At 39.1% G+C, this 13895-nt stretch overlaps 1 protein-coding gene across 1 annotated transcript in view; it reads right to left on the bottom strand.

Annotated features, from left to right (window-relative positions):
• LOC132835976 (protein disulfide-isomerase A6-like) overlaps positions 1-13895 on the bottom strand; it is a 65300-nt gene that overhangs the window by 20525 nt on the left and 30880 nt on the right. The window contains exons 2-6 of the mRNA XM_060855151.1: positions 9304-9447; positions 9148-9205; positions 8917-9043; positions 8687-8793; positions 129-253 (exon numbers count right to left, since the gene is read on the bottom strand). Of these exons, the coding sequence (XP_060711134.1) occupies positions 129-253; positions 8687-8793; positions 8917-9043; positions 9148-9205; positions 9304-9447 (561 nt within the window). The remainder of the gene's footprint in view (positions 1-128; positions 254-8686; positions 8794-8916; positions 9044-9147; positions 9206-9303; positions 9448-13895) is intronic.

Below are 13895 nucleotides of genomic sequence, written 5' to 3' on the forward strand. Positions count from 1 at the left end.
GCAAATCTATATATGTAGTAACGTAACTTAAAAAGTAATGTGATCTTTTTAACTTCTAGGCATGTTCATTTTAAAGGAGCTTCAGAAATTATGAAAGAAAAAAAACTGAAGTCTATTGTGTTACCCACCTTAAACAATGTTCACACCAAGGTGCATAGAACTCTACGATCCATAATTCATCACCTCCCACCACTTGATTATCAAAGTTGCTATCATTCAAGTCAAATGCATGTTGATTGTTTATTCGTCTACACTGTATCAAAGAATAGACAAATCTTGCTGATATATTGAGAAGAGCTAACAATAGATTGGCACCTGATATTTTAGTTTTAATTTCTAAAGTCTGGTTAAAATATCAGGGGCTATTTGTGTATTTACCATGTGAATAGTCACAGAGTGAAGCATTAGTCTTGTCAGTGACAAGCTGGAGTTCTTTAAGCACATCTTCAAGTTTAGTCAGCAGACAATCCTCAATAATATATGAATCACTGGTGCACCACAACTATATTGAGAGGTTTTGTTTTTATTCATTGAGGAGACTTTGCTGGCTTGACTAGCATTTATTGCCTCTTCCTAATACCCTTGAGAATGGGTTGCTGATCTGCATTTTTACATCAAATGGACTGCAGTGGTTCAAGTGTACCCACAATGCTACTAGGGTGGGTGTTCCAGAATCTTAACCCAATAACACTAAGGAGTAGCAATATAGTTCCAAGTAAAGATGAGGAGTGACTTGGAAGGAACTTTTAAGATAGTGGTATTCCCAGGTATCTGCTGTCACAGAAGCCGTGGTGAATTTCCGTACTGCATCTTGTATATGATATACATTACCACAACTGTACTTTGGCAGTGGAGGAAGTGAATGCTCGTAGATGAGATGCCAATCAAATGGGCTTTCTCTTGAATGTATTGAGCTAAAATTTGTATCTGTATGCCACAGCAAATGCAATCTGCACTGATTAATCTCTGGAAGGAGGTTGAGATAGTTCGCCTAGTGTATAGGCTGAACAGGGTTAACAGTGGGGTAGTTGCATCCATTGTTTTCTGCCAGGTGAGAGTCTTGACTTCCACATGAACCCTGAACTGTCTGTGCCAGAGCAGCCAGTTCAATTGTCAGCAACCCAGAAAGAAAGACTCAAAGCGCTGATGAATTGGTCGAGTACCAAACAGTGCTATACGCTGCAGGAAATTCAAGTATAGTTTCCTGTTTTTAAGATTCCTTTGAGGACTATTGTTAATTTAAGTGTGAATATGAGTACTTGATCAGATGAGCTTTCACCTTGTTAAAAGCCTACCTGGTCCATTTTTAAGATGTCTTCCACATCTGCCTTGGTCCACTACAAGAACACGCATTCTATCACCTTGAAGTGTACAGACAGCAGGAATATTGGTTGGTAGTTTGGCAATTTTGGCTCTTTGGTTGTTTTTGGAGGTTAACAAATTTTAGATGTGCTAGAATTTTGGCAGCGTTCCCGTGTATATGTACTAGGGATAATCAGTTGCAAGGAATGTGCGCTTTTGGTTTGGAACTAAAACAATACTCAAATTAGAAAAGCTTTTTTACTCCTTCACTGGGATGAAATTGTCATTAGTTCAGCCAGAATTTATTCACTATGAGACATGGTATAACAGGTTTCTTTACTTGCTCACGCAGAAGTGTTTACCCATTCATAACTCCTTTATTAAACCACTCACAAGCGAACACCGCGTTTTTGTTTCATTCATTCATACCTTCCTACTATAACATTTTCATTCATTCATAAAACCACAGTTCTGTAGTACATTTTACTATTACAAGATAGACCAAATTAAAACATATTACTACTTTTCACACCTTCAAACCTTATCAGCCCCCGCAACAAGCAGTGGTTACCTCAGAATAACTGTAACATATTCAGAATAATACCATCCCTGCCATTATGTCTCCATGTAAGATTATATTAATCAGCTCTTACCAACCTGAATCAGACCTGAATAGGTTATAGGGCACCACACAGTTTTCCCAATTAGTATATATTTATTAAATACCTTTTAATTGGGCTGCTATACCTTCAAGAAACTGTCAAAACAGTGCTTATATGAAATTGCATGAATGAATGAAACTCACACTGGCACATAGTAAACAAATCTCACAACCTAGCTGCAATAATCAGTTTAATATCCTTTTTTCTTTTATTAAGTACAGGTACATTTTCTAACTTATTTAGAGCATGTAGGCCTAGTATTTTTACTAACATTTACTAACTTAGAAGACAAAAGGACTAACACTGCTTAATTATGCAAGCAGACCGGACAGACACTCTTAATCCCATCAGAAGTAACTGCCACCATTTAACAGAATTTTAAGCCATCTCATGTCTCCCTAGGACAAAAGTTCCTCAAACTTTTGCATGCTATAATTAAAATAATATAATACCATAGTGATGGAATTTTAATATATGTAAGAACTGTGTATAAAGCGGCTACTGTAAAAACTGTATTTCAGGATTCTATTGCTGCCTTGAGCTTGTGCTACTGTTGTTGAATGAAGAGGTTATTTTTGCCACTCACAGACTTCAGTCATTATTCGAACACGATTCCACATTACTAACACTTACTGACCTGGAAAAGGTAGTAGTGAGCTGCCTTTTAGAAGTGCTGCTGTGAGAGAGGGATAGGGAAACTCATAGTGCTGCTAGGAAGTGAGTTCTAGCATTGTGATCTAGTGACATTGAAGGAACAGCGGAATAGTTCAAAGTAAAGATGATGTGTGAAATAGCGGGAACTTGCAGATGATAGCGTTCCCATGCATCTTCTGCCCTTGTTCTTCCATGTGGCAGAGGTTTGGAAGGTGCTGTTCAAGGAGCTTTGGCGAGTTACTGTAGCGCAGTACACACTACTGCCACTTTGCACTGTTGGTAGAAGAAGTGAATGTTGACAGTGGTGCATGGGGTGCCTGCTTTGTCTTGAACATTGGTGAGTTTCTAGAGTGTTGTTGGAGTGTACCCAACTGAGCAAGTGTATCATACTCGAGATTCCTATGAGGGTTATGGACAAAAAGCTGCCATTACCTTCATTGGAAGTGTCATTAACAAGGTGGTGGTGGTGGTGGGGGGGTAATTTTAAAGTGAATGACAAGGGATTTAAACAGGAATAAGGGAAATATTTTTCACTCAGAGAATAGTGGCAATTTGGAATGCACTACTTGCGAGGGTAATTGAAGCAGGAAACCTCACACCCTTTAAAAAGTATTTGGATTAGCCCTGGAAATACCATAATATTCAAGGCTATGGGCCAAGTGTCGGAAAGTAGGACAAGAGTAAATTTAGTGTAGTCTTTGTCAGTGCAGAGTCAGTGGGCTGAAAATCCTCTTCTATACTAGTATGGATGGGCAATGGAGAGACAGGAGTTGGATTATTTGCAACAGAATTCCTAGTCCCTGATCTGCTTTAGTCACAGTATGTATATGACTAGTCTAGTTCAGTATCTGGTTAATGATAACCATCATGATATTGTTAGTGGAGCAGTAATGATAATGCCATTGAATATCAATGCAATGCTTAGAATTTCACTTGTTGGAGATGGTTCTGCCTGGCACCTATGTTGCAAGTGGCACTTATATGCCAGCTATTAGCCTAAGAACAGATATTGTTCATGTCTTGCTACACTTCAACACAGACCGCTTCAGAATCCGATTTCTGAATGGTGCTGAGCATTGTGCAATCATCAGCGAATATCATCACGTCTGGTCTTATAACAGAAGGAAGGTAACTAACGAAGCAACTGAAGATGGTTGGACTAGGACATTTCCTGACGAACTTCTGCAGAGAAGTCCCAGGGCTGAGATGATTGACTTACAACAACAAAATTGTATTTTGTGTTATGTAAAACTCTAACCAGCATTCTCTGATTCCCATGGCTATACTTTTGCCCGGGTTCTTTAATGAGATATTCGCTCAAATGTGACTTTGATGTCAAGAACACTTACTCTTGCATTTGTCCATCTTTGCCCAGTGACTCTGACCGACATAATTATGAAGTGCCTCAAAAAGTCAGTCATGGCACACATCAATTCTAGCATTGACCCTTTGCAATTTGCCTACTGGCACAATAGAGGTCCACAGCAGACACCAACTTCCAGGCTCTACATTCATCCTGGAACATCTGGTTAACAAGGATACCTATTTAAGACTCCTACATATTGACTAAAGTTCTGCCTTCAACAGCTTAGTTCCAAACAAACACATTGCTCAACTCTGAAATCTAGGCCACGGCTCCTTCCCTCTATTATTGGACCCTCGACTTTCTGACTCACAGACTGCATTCAGTAAGAATAGGTAACAACACTTTCTCCACCAGAATTCTCAACAACTGTGCCCTGCAAGGCTGCATATGCAGCCCCTATTATACTCCTTATACAGTCATGACTGTATGGTCAAAATCTGCACAACTCCATTTACAAATTTGCTGACAACAACACCTTTGTAAGTCGGATCTCAAACAATGATGAGACAGAGTACAGGAAAGAGATTGAGTGTCTATTGGCAATGGTATAAAGCCAACAAAGGAACTGGTCACTGACTTCAGGAAGTGGAGTGGAGGGCACTACCCTGAGTGCATCAATGGTGCTGAGGTAGAGATAGTTGAGACTGTCAAGCCACATTTGATAAGATAGTCAAGAAAGCACAACAATGTCTCTGCTTCCTCAGGAGGCTAAGGAAATTTGGCATGTCCACAAGGACTCTTACCAATTTTTATAGATGTGCCATGGAATGCATCACAGCATGGTATGACAACTGCTCTACCCAAGGCTGCATGAAAGTACAGAAAGTTGTGAACACAGTGTAGTCCATCATGCAAACTAGCCTTCCATCCATTGACTCTATCTCAGGATAGCAACGAACGTAATCAAAGACCCACCCCGGTTATACTCTCTTCCACCCTCTTCCACTGAGCAGAAGATATAAAATTTTGAATAAACAGATGAATAGATTCAGGAACAGCTTCTTCCTCCATTATCAGACTTTTGAATGAAACTCTCAAATGTTAATTCTCACTTCTCTATCTACACCTTCTCTATGGCTATAACACTGTATTGTGAACGGTCCTCTGCTATCCTGATGCACTTTGTAGGTACGATCTGCCTGTATAGCACACAAAACAACACTTTTCACTGTACCTCGATATATGTGACAACAATAAATCAATTAATCAATCTTTTAATCTATGCTGTAATGTTATAAGGACATGCCCTGGCATCACTGAGCAGGTTATTCATTTGCAAATACTACTTGATAGCATCGTTCACAACCCCTTTCAAGACTTGGCTGATGATTGATAGTAGACTGATAAGGTGGTATTGTTATGTATAGGACATATTGGGCAATTTTCAGGTACAAAAATTCAGGCAGTCCTCACTTTCTCCTAGAAATTTTCAGGTAGTCATGTAGATGTCATTATTGTAGTTACACTGGAACAGCTTGGTAAGGTCATAGCTAATTCTGGAGCACAAGTGTTCAGCACTATGATTGGAATGTTGTCAGGGCCCATACCCTTTGCAGTATCAAGTTTCTTTAGCACTTCTGACCTAAGATGGATGCAAATACCTGCCTTTTGTACTTATATGCTTGGCTCCCCCATCATTGAAGGATGGGTATATTTCTGGAGGTGCTTCGCCTTATTGTTTAACTGTACATCACTATTCATGAATAAACGCAGCAGGACTACAGGGCATAGCTCTAATCCAATGGTTGGTTGCTTAGCCCTGACTATTGCCTGCTACTTCTCCTGTTTGAGATGCAAGTAGTCCTGTGTTGTAGCTTGAGGTTAATGTCTGATTTTTAGATATGCCTGGTACTGGTCCTACTATTCCGTCCTGCGCTTTTTATTAATCTCCTGAGTTGATGGTATAGTGGAGATGTCCTGGGCCATGAGGTCACAGTTTGTGACTGAATTTAGTTTTAGTACTCCTGATAATCCACAGCAATTCATGGATGACCAGTTTTGAGTTGTTAGAACTGACTGAAATCTGTTCAGTTTACTATGTTGATAGTGCCACACAATATAGAGGGGATCTTTAGTGTGAATATGGGACTTAATTTCCACAAGAATTGAGAAGTGATCAATCCTTTTGATATTGTCAAGGATAGATGCACCTGCAACAGCAAGATTGGTATGAGTGATGTAAGTAGATTTTATCCAGGTTGTTTTGGAGGTTGGGGGATGGTGATCGGGCGAGGGGTGGTTGTGTGGTATCGGGTTAACCAGCTCCAGGGTACATGCTAATCCAGAAGAGGTTTTCTTGCCATGTTTGATTTCATGCATTAGAGTTCATAGGGTCCGGAGTCCATTGAGAACTCCCAGTCCAATTACATCTTGACTACACATCATTGTCCTGGAAACTCTTCCAAAGTTCTGCTGCTGAGATAGGGCATGCCGATGGAAAGTGGTGTGGTGCTTAGACACTGTCTATAAGATAGGAATCTGCAAGAATGACTGTGTTGCTTAACTATGGCTGTTGCTAGATTTGGCTATTGGACAGTTCTTTCAATTTGGGAACCCTTCCCAGATGTTATTAAGGATGACTTTGTAGAATTGTTGCATTAACAGTCAACAACACTGCTGTGAGTCTGGAATTACATGTAGAATAGACCAGGTAGTAGTAGTTTTCCTTCCCTGAAGAACATTAGACGTTAGGTTTCATCAACAAAATGATTTTAGAATCAATCAGTAAAGGACTATTTGACTTGGCAAATTTGATGAGGCACAGCGTTGTCTATGGACTTCATTGACTTAATTTCCCAACGCTATCTGACATATAGCTTGTCATGGAGTATACTGCAAAGTAACTGGCTAATGGACCCAAATGGTAATGTTTGTGCTCCTTCAATTCTCATCCACATTCTTCTTTATTTCATTCCAAGCCTCAATATGCATTTTAGACTGAGAACTCTGGTGTCCACCAAAGTGCTAAAACACTTTGTGCTTCTGTCTGATTGACGTCAAGCTTTGGCTGTCTGACGTCTGCTGTCAATGTCATAATATTAATTAACACTTGGTTAAGTGGTATCAGGTACCTTACAGCCTCACCTATTGAAACCTTAAAGGGTCTGCATAACTGACACTTATTGTAGTGATTTGAGTTCTTTTAAATAACAGATAGACTGGGACTTTTTTCACTGCAGTGTAGGAGGTGAGAGGCGACCTTATAGAAATTTATAAAATAATGAGGGGTATTGATAGAGTTAATTGTAGTTGTCTTTTCTCTAGGATGGGGGATTTCAAGACAAGGGGGGCACATTTTTAAGGTGAGAGGACAGAGATTTTTAAAAAATACATGAGGGGCAACTTTCTTTGAAACAGAGGGTTGTTTGCGTGTGGATGTAGGTATAATTACAACCTTTAAAAGACATTTGGATAAGTACATGAATAGGAACGGTTTGGAGCAATATCAGCCAGAGCAGGCAGGTGGGACTAGTTCCATTTTGGGATTATGTTTGGCATAGAGTGGTTGGATTGAACATTTGTTTCTGTGCTGTATGACTCTATAATGGAAAGTTACTTTTTAAATACATTTTTAAAGATACAAAACCATTACTACAGGATATATTGCTTCTCTAGTGGATGAATGGACATGGAAATGTCATAGATTAGAGTGGTGCTGGAAAAGCACAGCAGGTCAGGCAGCGTCTGAGGAGCAGGAAAATTGACATTTTGGGCAAAAGCGCTTCATCAGGAATATTCCTGATGAATATTTCAGGCTTTTGCCCAAAATGTCGATTTTCCTTCTCCTCAGATGCTGCCTGACCTGCTGCGCTTTTCCAGCACCACTCTAATCTAAACTCTGGTTTCCAGCATCTGCAGTCCTCACTTTTGCCTACGGAAATGTCATAGCTCATCATAGTATGCATTGGGATGGGATGAGGTGCATAGCTTGACATGGGGGCATGATGCAACATAGAATTGTTTGCAGGTGCATACCTTGACATGGGCACACAGGGAAGACTTTTGAAGTTACCTTACAGAAGGTTTCCTCATGCAGACCATGGCTCACAACATTTCTCAAGTGCTGTGAAAGAAAATCTTTTCAACACCTGGGCCAACTCAAAGTAATTGTGAAGGAGTAAACATGCCTATTGCCACGAAAGCCTGCCAGGTCAGGAGTGCTGGATGTGGGCTCTCTACCTGAACCAGACTATACCTTTAAAAGGCATTACCAAAAATCAGAAAGCCCAGGAAAAGAGTCAGAAATCCAAAGTATTTGAGTATTGAATGCTATTTTTAAAAGGGTTCCTGAGTCAACTTGACTCAGCAAAAATCCAACCCAAGAACTCTGCATTGCATTCTAAGTGTGACCTAGCCAAGGTTCTTTTAATGTTCAATTTAACTTATATATCTGAAAATAATATGCGTTCAGAAATTAAACCAAGTGCTTTGCTTTTTATGACCCATCAATTCTGTTACTTTTACTGCTAAACTCCTTTGCTCCTCTTCTGACTTAAACACTTACTTTCTAAAATAAATGTGACATCTCAATTATTCCTACCTATCTTTTCACACTTACATTTTCTTCACCAAAAAATATTTAACTGTAGTGTTCAAGAGCACATTCAGCATCAGTACAGAAGATAATTTTTTGAAAGAAAATTATACATAAAGATAAAATTTTAAAATGATAATGCATAAATTTTAAAATAGTATTTTTCACCTGGCCTCCGGATCCACATAGATTGTCTTGTTTATTTAGTCTCTCCTTTACTATGAATCGTATTGAATTAAGGACTCCATTGGTAATGGCTGTACTTGACCTTCCTCCTGAGTAATTAAATTCTATATTAGGTATTTTAAAGTGAGCTACATTAAAACAAGTCTGCAAAACATCTTCTAAAAGTTAACGTGTCAAAATATCAATCATTATTAATAAAGAATATTGTATACCATAATATTTTTCTGGCTTGTTCTTATTAGGCCCAAAGAATTTGATAGTGGGAAATTCCTCTATTTCATACTGATGTCCTATTGATGCATATTTAGTCACATCTATTGCACCAACTTTAACAATACCCTGTTCATAAAAAGAAACATTTTTTTGAAAATGTCAGTCGACATTACAAATTAGGTAAAAAAAGGGAAGAAAAATTGTATACTTAAGTGGCCTCGTTATGTTACTTTTAAAGCAGTAGCTACATTATTCCATTCTGAAACAAACTTCTCACAATGTTCACACCTGTAACATAAGGAAAGTAGCAGCTACTAAATAAAGTACTTAAACATTTACAATAACAGTTACAAAGTACAAGGCAAACTCAGAAACAACTTACTTACCAATGAACATAGAATTTTACAAGCCAAAGTTTGTCACTCTGAATAACTTGAGAATTGAAATTTATTGAAGTTAATTTTATCACATTACTTGATGAGTAGAATGCACTTACAGTCAAAAGGCATGTGCAGGCTATAGTACCTGAAATGATAAAACATCAAGAATTTTAATATTCAGAATCTGTACTTACTTTTATTTTTTATCTTTGTAGTCACCTTGGAGTGGAAAATTTCAAGCTTTAGCAGGTAGGATTAAGGAAAACCCTAAGGCATTCTAGACTTATGTGAGGAACAAGAGGAAGGCCAGAGTGAGGTAGGGCCAATCAGGAATAGTGGAGGGAACTGGCACCTAGAGGTGGAGGAAATTGGGGAGGTCTTTAATGAATACTTTGCTTCAGTATTCACTACTGAGAGGGACCTTGATGTTTCTGAGGACAACATGAGACAAACTGAAATGCTAGAACAGGTTGATGTTCGGAAGGAGGATGTGCTAACATTTTAAAAAAATAAATCCCCTGGGTTAGACGGGACATACCCTAGGTTACTACAGGAGCGAGGGAAGAGATTGCCATTGGCAATGATCTTTGCATCCTCATTGTCCACTAGAATAGTGCCAGATGATTGGAGGATGGCAAACGTTATTCCTTTGTTCAAGGAATGAAATAGGGATAACCCTGGGAATTACAGACCAGCCAGTCTTATGTCAGTGGTGGGCAAAGTATTAGAGAGGATTCTGAGAGACAGGATTTATGATTACTTGGAAAACCATAGTTTGAATAGAGATAGTCAGCATGGCTTTGTAAGGGGCAGGTCATGCCTCAAAACCTTATTGAATTCTTTGAGGATGTGACAAAACAAGTTGATGAGGGTAGAGCAGTGAATATATAGTGTAGATGGATTTCAGCAAGGCAAACCTTTGATAAGGTTCCCCATGGTAGGCTCATTCAGAAAGTGAGGACGTATTGGATACAGGGAAATATGGCCATCTGGATTCAGAATTAGTTGGCGCGTAGAAGACAAAGGGTGGCAGTCGGTGGAAGGTATTCAGCATGGAGCTTGATGACCAGTGGGGTTCCGCAAGGATCAGTTCTAGGACCTCTGCTCTTTGTGATTTTTATAAATGACTTGGATGAGGAAGTGGAAGAATGGGTTAGTAAATGTGCCGATGACATGAAGGTTGGTGGAGTGGTGTGTAGCGTGGAGGGCTGTTGTAGGTTGCAATGGGACACTGACAGATGCAGAGCTGGGCTGAGAAGTGGCAGATGAAGTTTAACCTGGAAAAATGTAAACTGATAAATTTTGGAAGGTCGAATTTGAATACAGAATACAGGGTTATAGGCAGGATTTTTGGCAGTGTGGAGGAATAGAGGGATCTTGGGGCTTATGTGTATAGATCCCTCAAAGTTGCCACCCAAGTTGATAGGGTTCTTAAGAAGGCCTATGGTGTGTTGGCTTTCATTCGCAGGGGGATTGAGTTTAAGAGCTGCAAGTTTATGCTGATTCGACCACACTTGGAATATTGTATTCAGTTCTGGTTTCCTCATTATAGAAAAGATGTGGAAGCTTTAAAGAGGGTACAGAGGAGATATACCAGGATGCTGCCTGCACTGGAGCTTTTCTCACTGGAGTGAAGAAGGATGAGAGGTAACATGATAGAGGTGTAAAAGATGTTGAGAGGCATAGATAGAGTATATAGCCAGACTTTTTCCCATGGCAGAAATTTCTATCATGAGGAGGCATAATTTTAAGGTAACTGGAGGAAGATTGAGAGGAAATGTCAGAGGTAGGTTCTTTATACAGAGAGTGGTGGGTGAGTGGAATGCACTGCCAGCAGTTGTAGTAGAGTCAGATACATTAGGAACATTTAAGCAACCCTTGAATTGGCATATGGAAGATAGTACAATGAAGGGTACGTAGGTACTCTGATCTTAAAGTTGGATAAAAGGGCAGTACAATATGGAGGGCTGAAGGGCCTGTACTGTGATGTACTGTTCTATGTTCTAAATCAACACAAGATTGTCACAAAAAAATGCAATAGGGAATTCAGAAGAAACATATTCATATAAAGTATGGTAAGTGTTTGGAACTTGCTATCCGGGAGAACACTTAAGTGAATAACATAGATGCAGTTCAGGGAAAATTAGATATTTTCATAGGGAGATGGTAATAATGATAAATTCATGTGAGGAAAAACTACGAAAAGTGGTGATTGGAGCATAAACATCAACATAGTCTGCTTAAACTTCGGTCTGTTTCTGTCATGTACATCCCATGTAGGTAGCAGACTGACTGGAAAGAGAAATGGTACTCGCAGGAAGTGACTATTACCCATAGAAAAGTTGCATATTTTACTATTCTTTCCCCCCAATTATTTTTAGACCTCCATCTCATGTGAAACTGGAGGAAGATTATCTGTTGTATATTGGTAGAATCTGAGGTGTTACCAGTTTTGAAATGTTATTTCTATTTTCTCTGCACAGATGCTGCCAGACCTGCTGAGTTTCACCATCAATTTCTGTTGTTGGTTCAGAAAAGAAGGTATGTTGCTTCTTTAAAAAAATGGTGATAATGACGTGGGGATATCATACATTGAATTTTCAGCATTGCCACCTATTTATGCACAACATCTATTATTCCTGTAAAGTACTAAGTGTCTAAAGTTGCTAGGCTTTGATCAGGAAAGAAGGGATCAATGTAAGAAAGTCAAAGTAACAGTAACATATCTGAGGTTCTGCAGAATTCTTGGCCTGGATTTTGCAATACTACACATTCTAAAGTCCACCAATATACTGATAGTGGATGAAGAACAAAATGGAAAGGGTAGTTTACCATTTGATGCTCACTGTAAAACTGAACATGCATGAAAATAGGGCTAGGTAAATCCATTGCAGTACTTGGCCTCAGCTAAGACCGGTTAATGAGTCGCAATAATATCAGTTGTAGCCGTAAGCTCACCAGAAGGTCTGGTTTCAGGAACAGGGCGTTGTTGTCACCATCTCCCCTCCTCTACCCCTTCACATGAAGTATTCTGATTATAATTCACTCAGATTTTTTTTTCGCCAAGAAGCTTCAGGCACTTCTGGTACATTGCTGCAAGTATATTGTAAACACCCAGACATCATGATAGATAGAATAAATATGTAGGCAAATTGCTGAAATGTTCAACAGGGGTATGGACAAAATGAACAGGAAGCTGTTCCTATTGGCAGAAGATTAGAGAATCAGAGTGCACTATGTGAATGACAAATGAAGCAACAAAGGCATAGGGAAAAGCTTTTACACAGTGTGCGATTAGGATCTGAACCACACTGAGTCAGTATGTGGTGGAGGTGGATTCAATTGTGGCTTTCAAAAGTGGATTGCACAATTATCTGAGAACAAACAAAAGATTTGCAGGGCTACAGAGAAAAGGTGGGTGAGTGGCACTGAGTGATTTGCTCTTGCAGAGAGGTAGCATGGGCATTAAACTGAATGACTTCATTTTGTGTTGTAACCATTCTACATTGTTAAGATTTAACGAGAGGAAAACCAAATCGTCAATGATTTCACACTGACCAATTTTGGAGGCAGCGATTAAACTTCATTCAGCACTAGTAAGACTGGATATTTTCCAATATTGTGGCAATAGAATATGGAATAATTGATAGATTTATTATTCTGTTTATGCTTTTGGTAAAAATTTCCATCGTAAACGGCTATGCACCCTGATTCGAACCCCTGGTCTATCCTCTAACTATCTCTTGGAGCCTTCTACACCTTCATCAAAATATTGCCATCAAAATACAACAGATACCAAATGAATATAAATGTTTCAATCGAGATCATACAATTTTAAAACCTCACAGCAGTACTGAATTTGTTACTAGGGGAGATGATCTGAAGCCAAAGCTATTTAATTATTCTTTCTTTAAATTATATGAATATTGGTGCAACTTAATTTCCATAATATGTCCATGATATTCCCCAGCTGACTCCTCTGGCTCAGAAATACCTATTTTAATTGATGTTATACCAAAATAACTCACATGTACATACTATGAGGCTAAAAGGATATCCTTGTGGATTTTTCAGTATGAAGCATGGGCCATTTTAATTCCCTGGTCTTAACTGAATTTGCCTGTATTAACTGTCTTGCTAAAACCAGCAGAAATTACAAGAGCCAGAAATTGAGCTCAGCCTGTCTCTGACTGTTGGCCTTCTCATAATTGATTTGAGAAGTTAAGATCAGGTCCCAACTTGAGATGACATGAACACAAGATGATGCAGTAATGTATGATATTAACCAGAATATAAATCAATGAGGAAACAGACCCTAAAAAGAAACCCCAAAATAATCTCAAAAGACAATGTTAAAAGAGGTTTACCTGCATATAAACCACACTGGCCAAATGTGCCTTGCAAACATGAACACTCTATGATATGCTCCCATTGTTGTCTTGAAGGTGGAGGAGGTGGACTGCTCACATCTACAGCTCAGACACTGTGAGGTCTGTGTTGAGAAGTGTGATGTTGGAAAAGCACAATCAGTCTGGCAGCATCCGAGGAGCAGGAGAGTCGACGCTTTGATCATGAGCTCTTCTTCATGATGAAGAGCT

The sequence above is a fragment of the Hemiscyllium ocellatum genome, chromosome 3 (genome assembly GCF_020745735.1).
Source record: "Hemiscyllium ocellatum isolate sHemOce1 chromosome 3, sHemOce1.pat.X.cur, whole genome shotgun sequence".
NCBI classification, from domain to species: Eukaryota; Metazoa; Chordata; class Chondrichthyes; order Orectolobiformes; family Hemiscylliidae; genus Hemiscyllium; species Hemiscyllium ocellatum.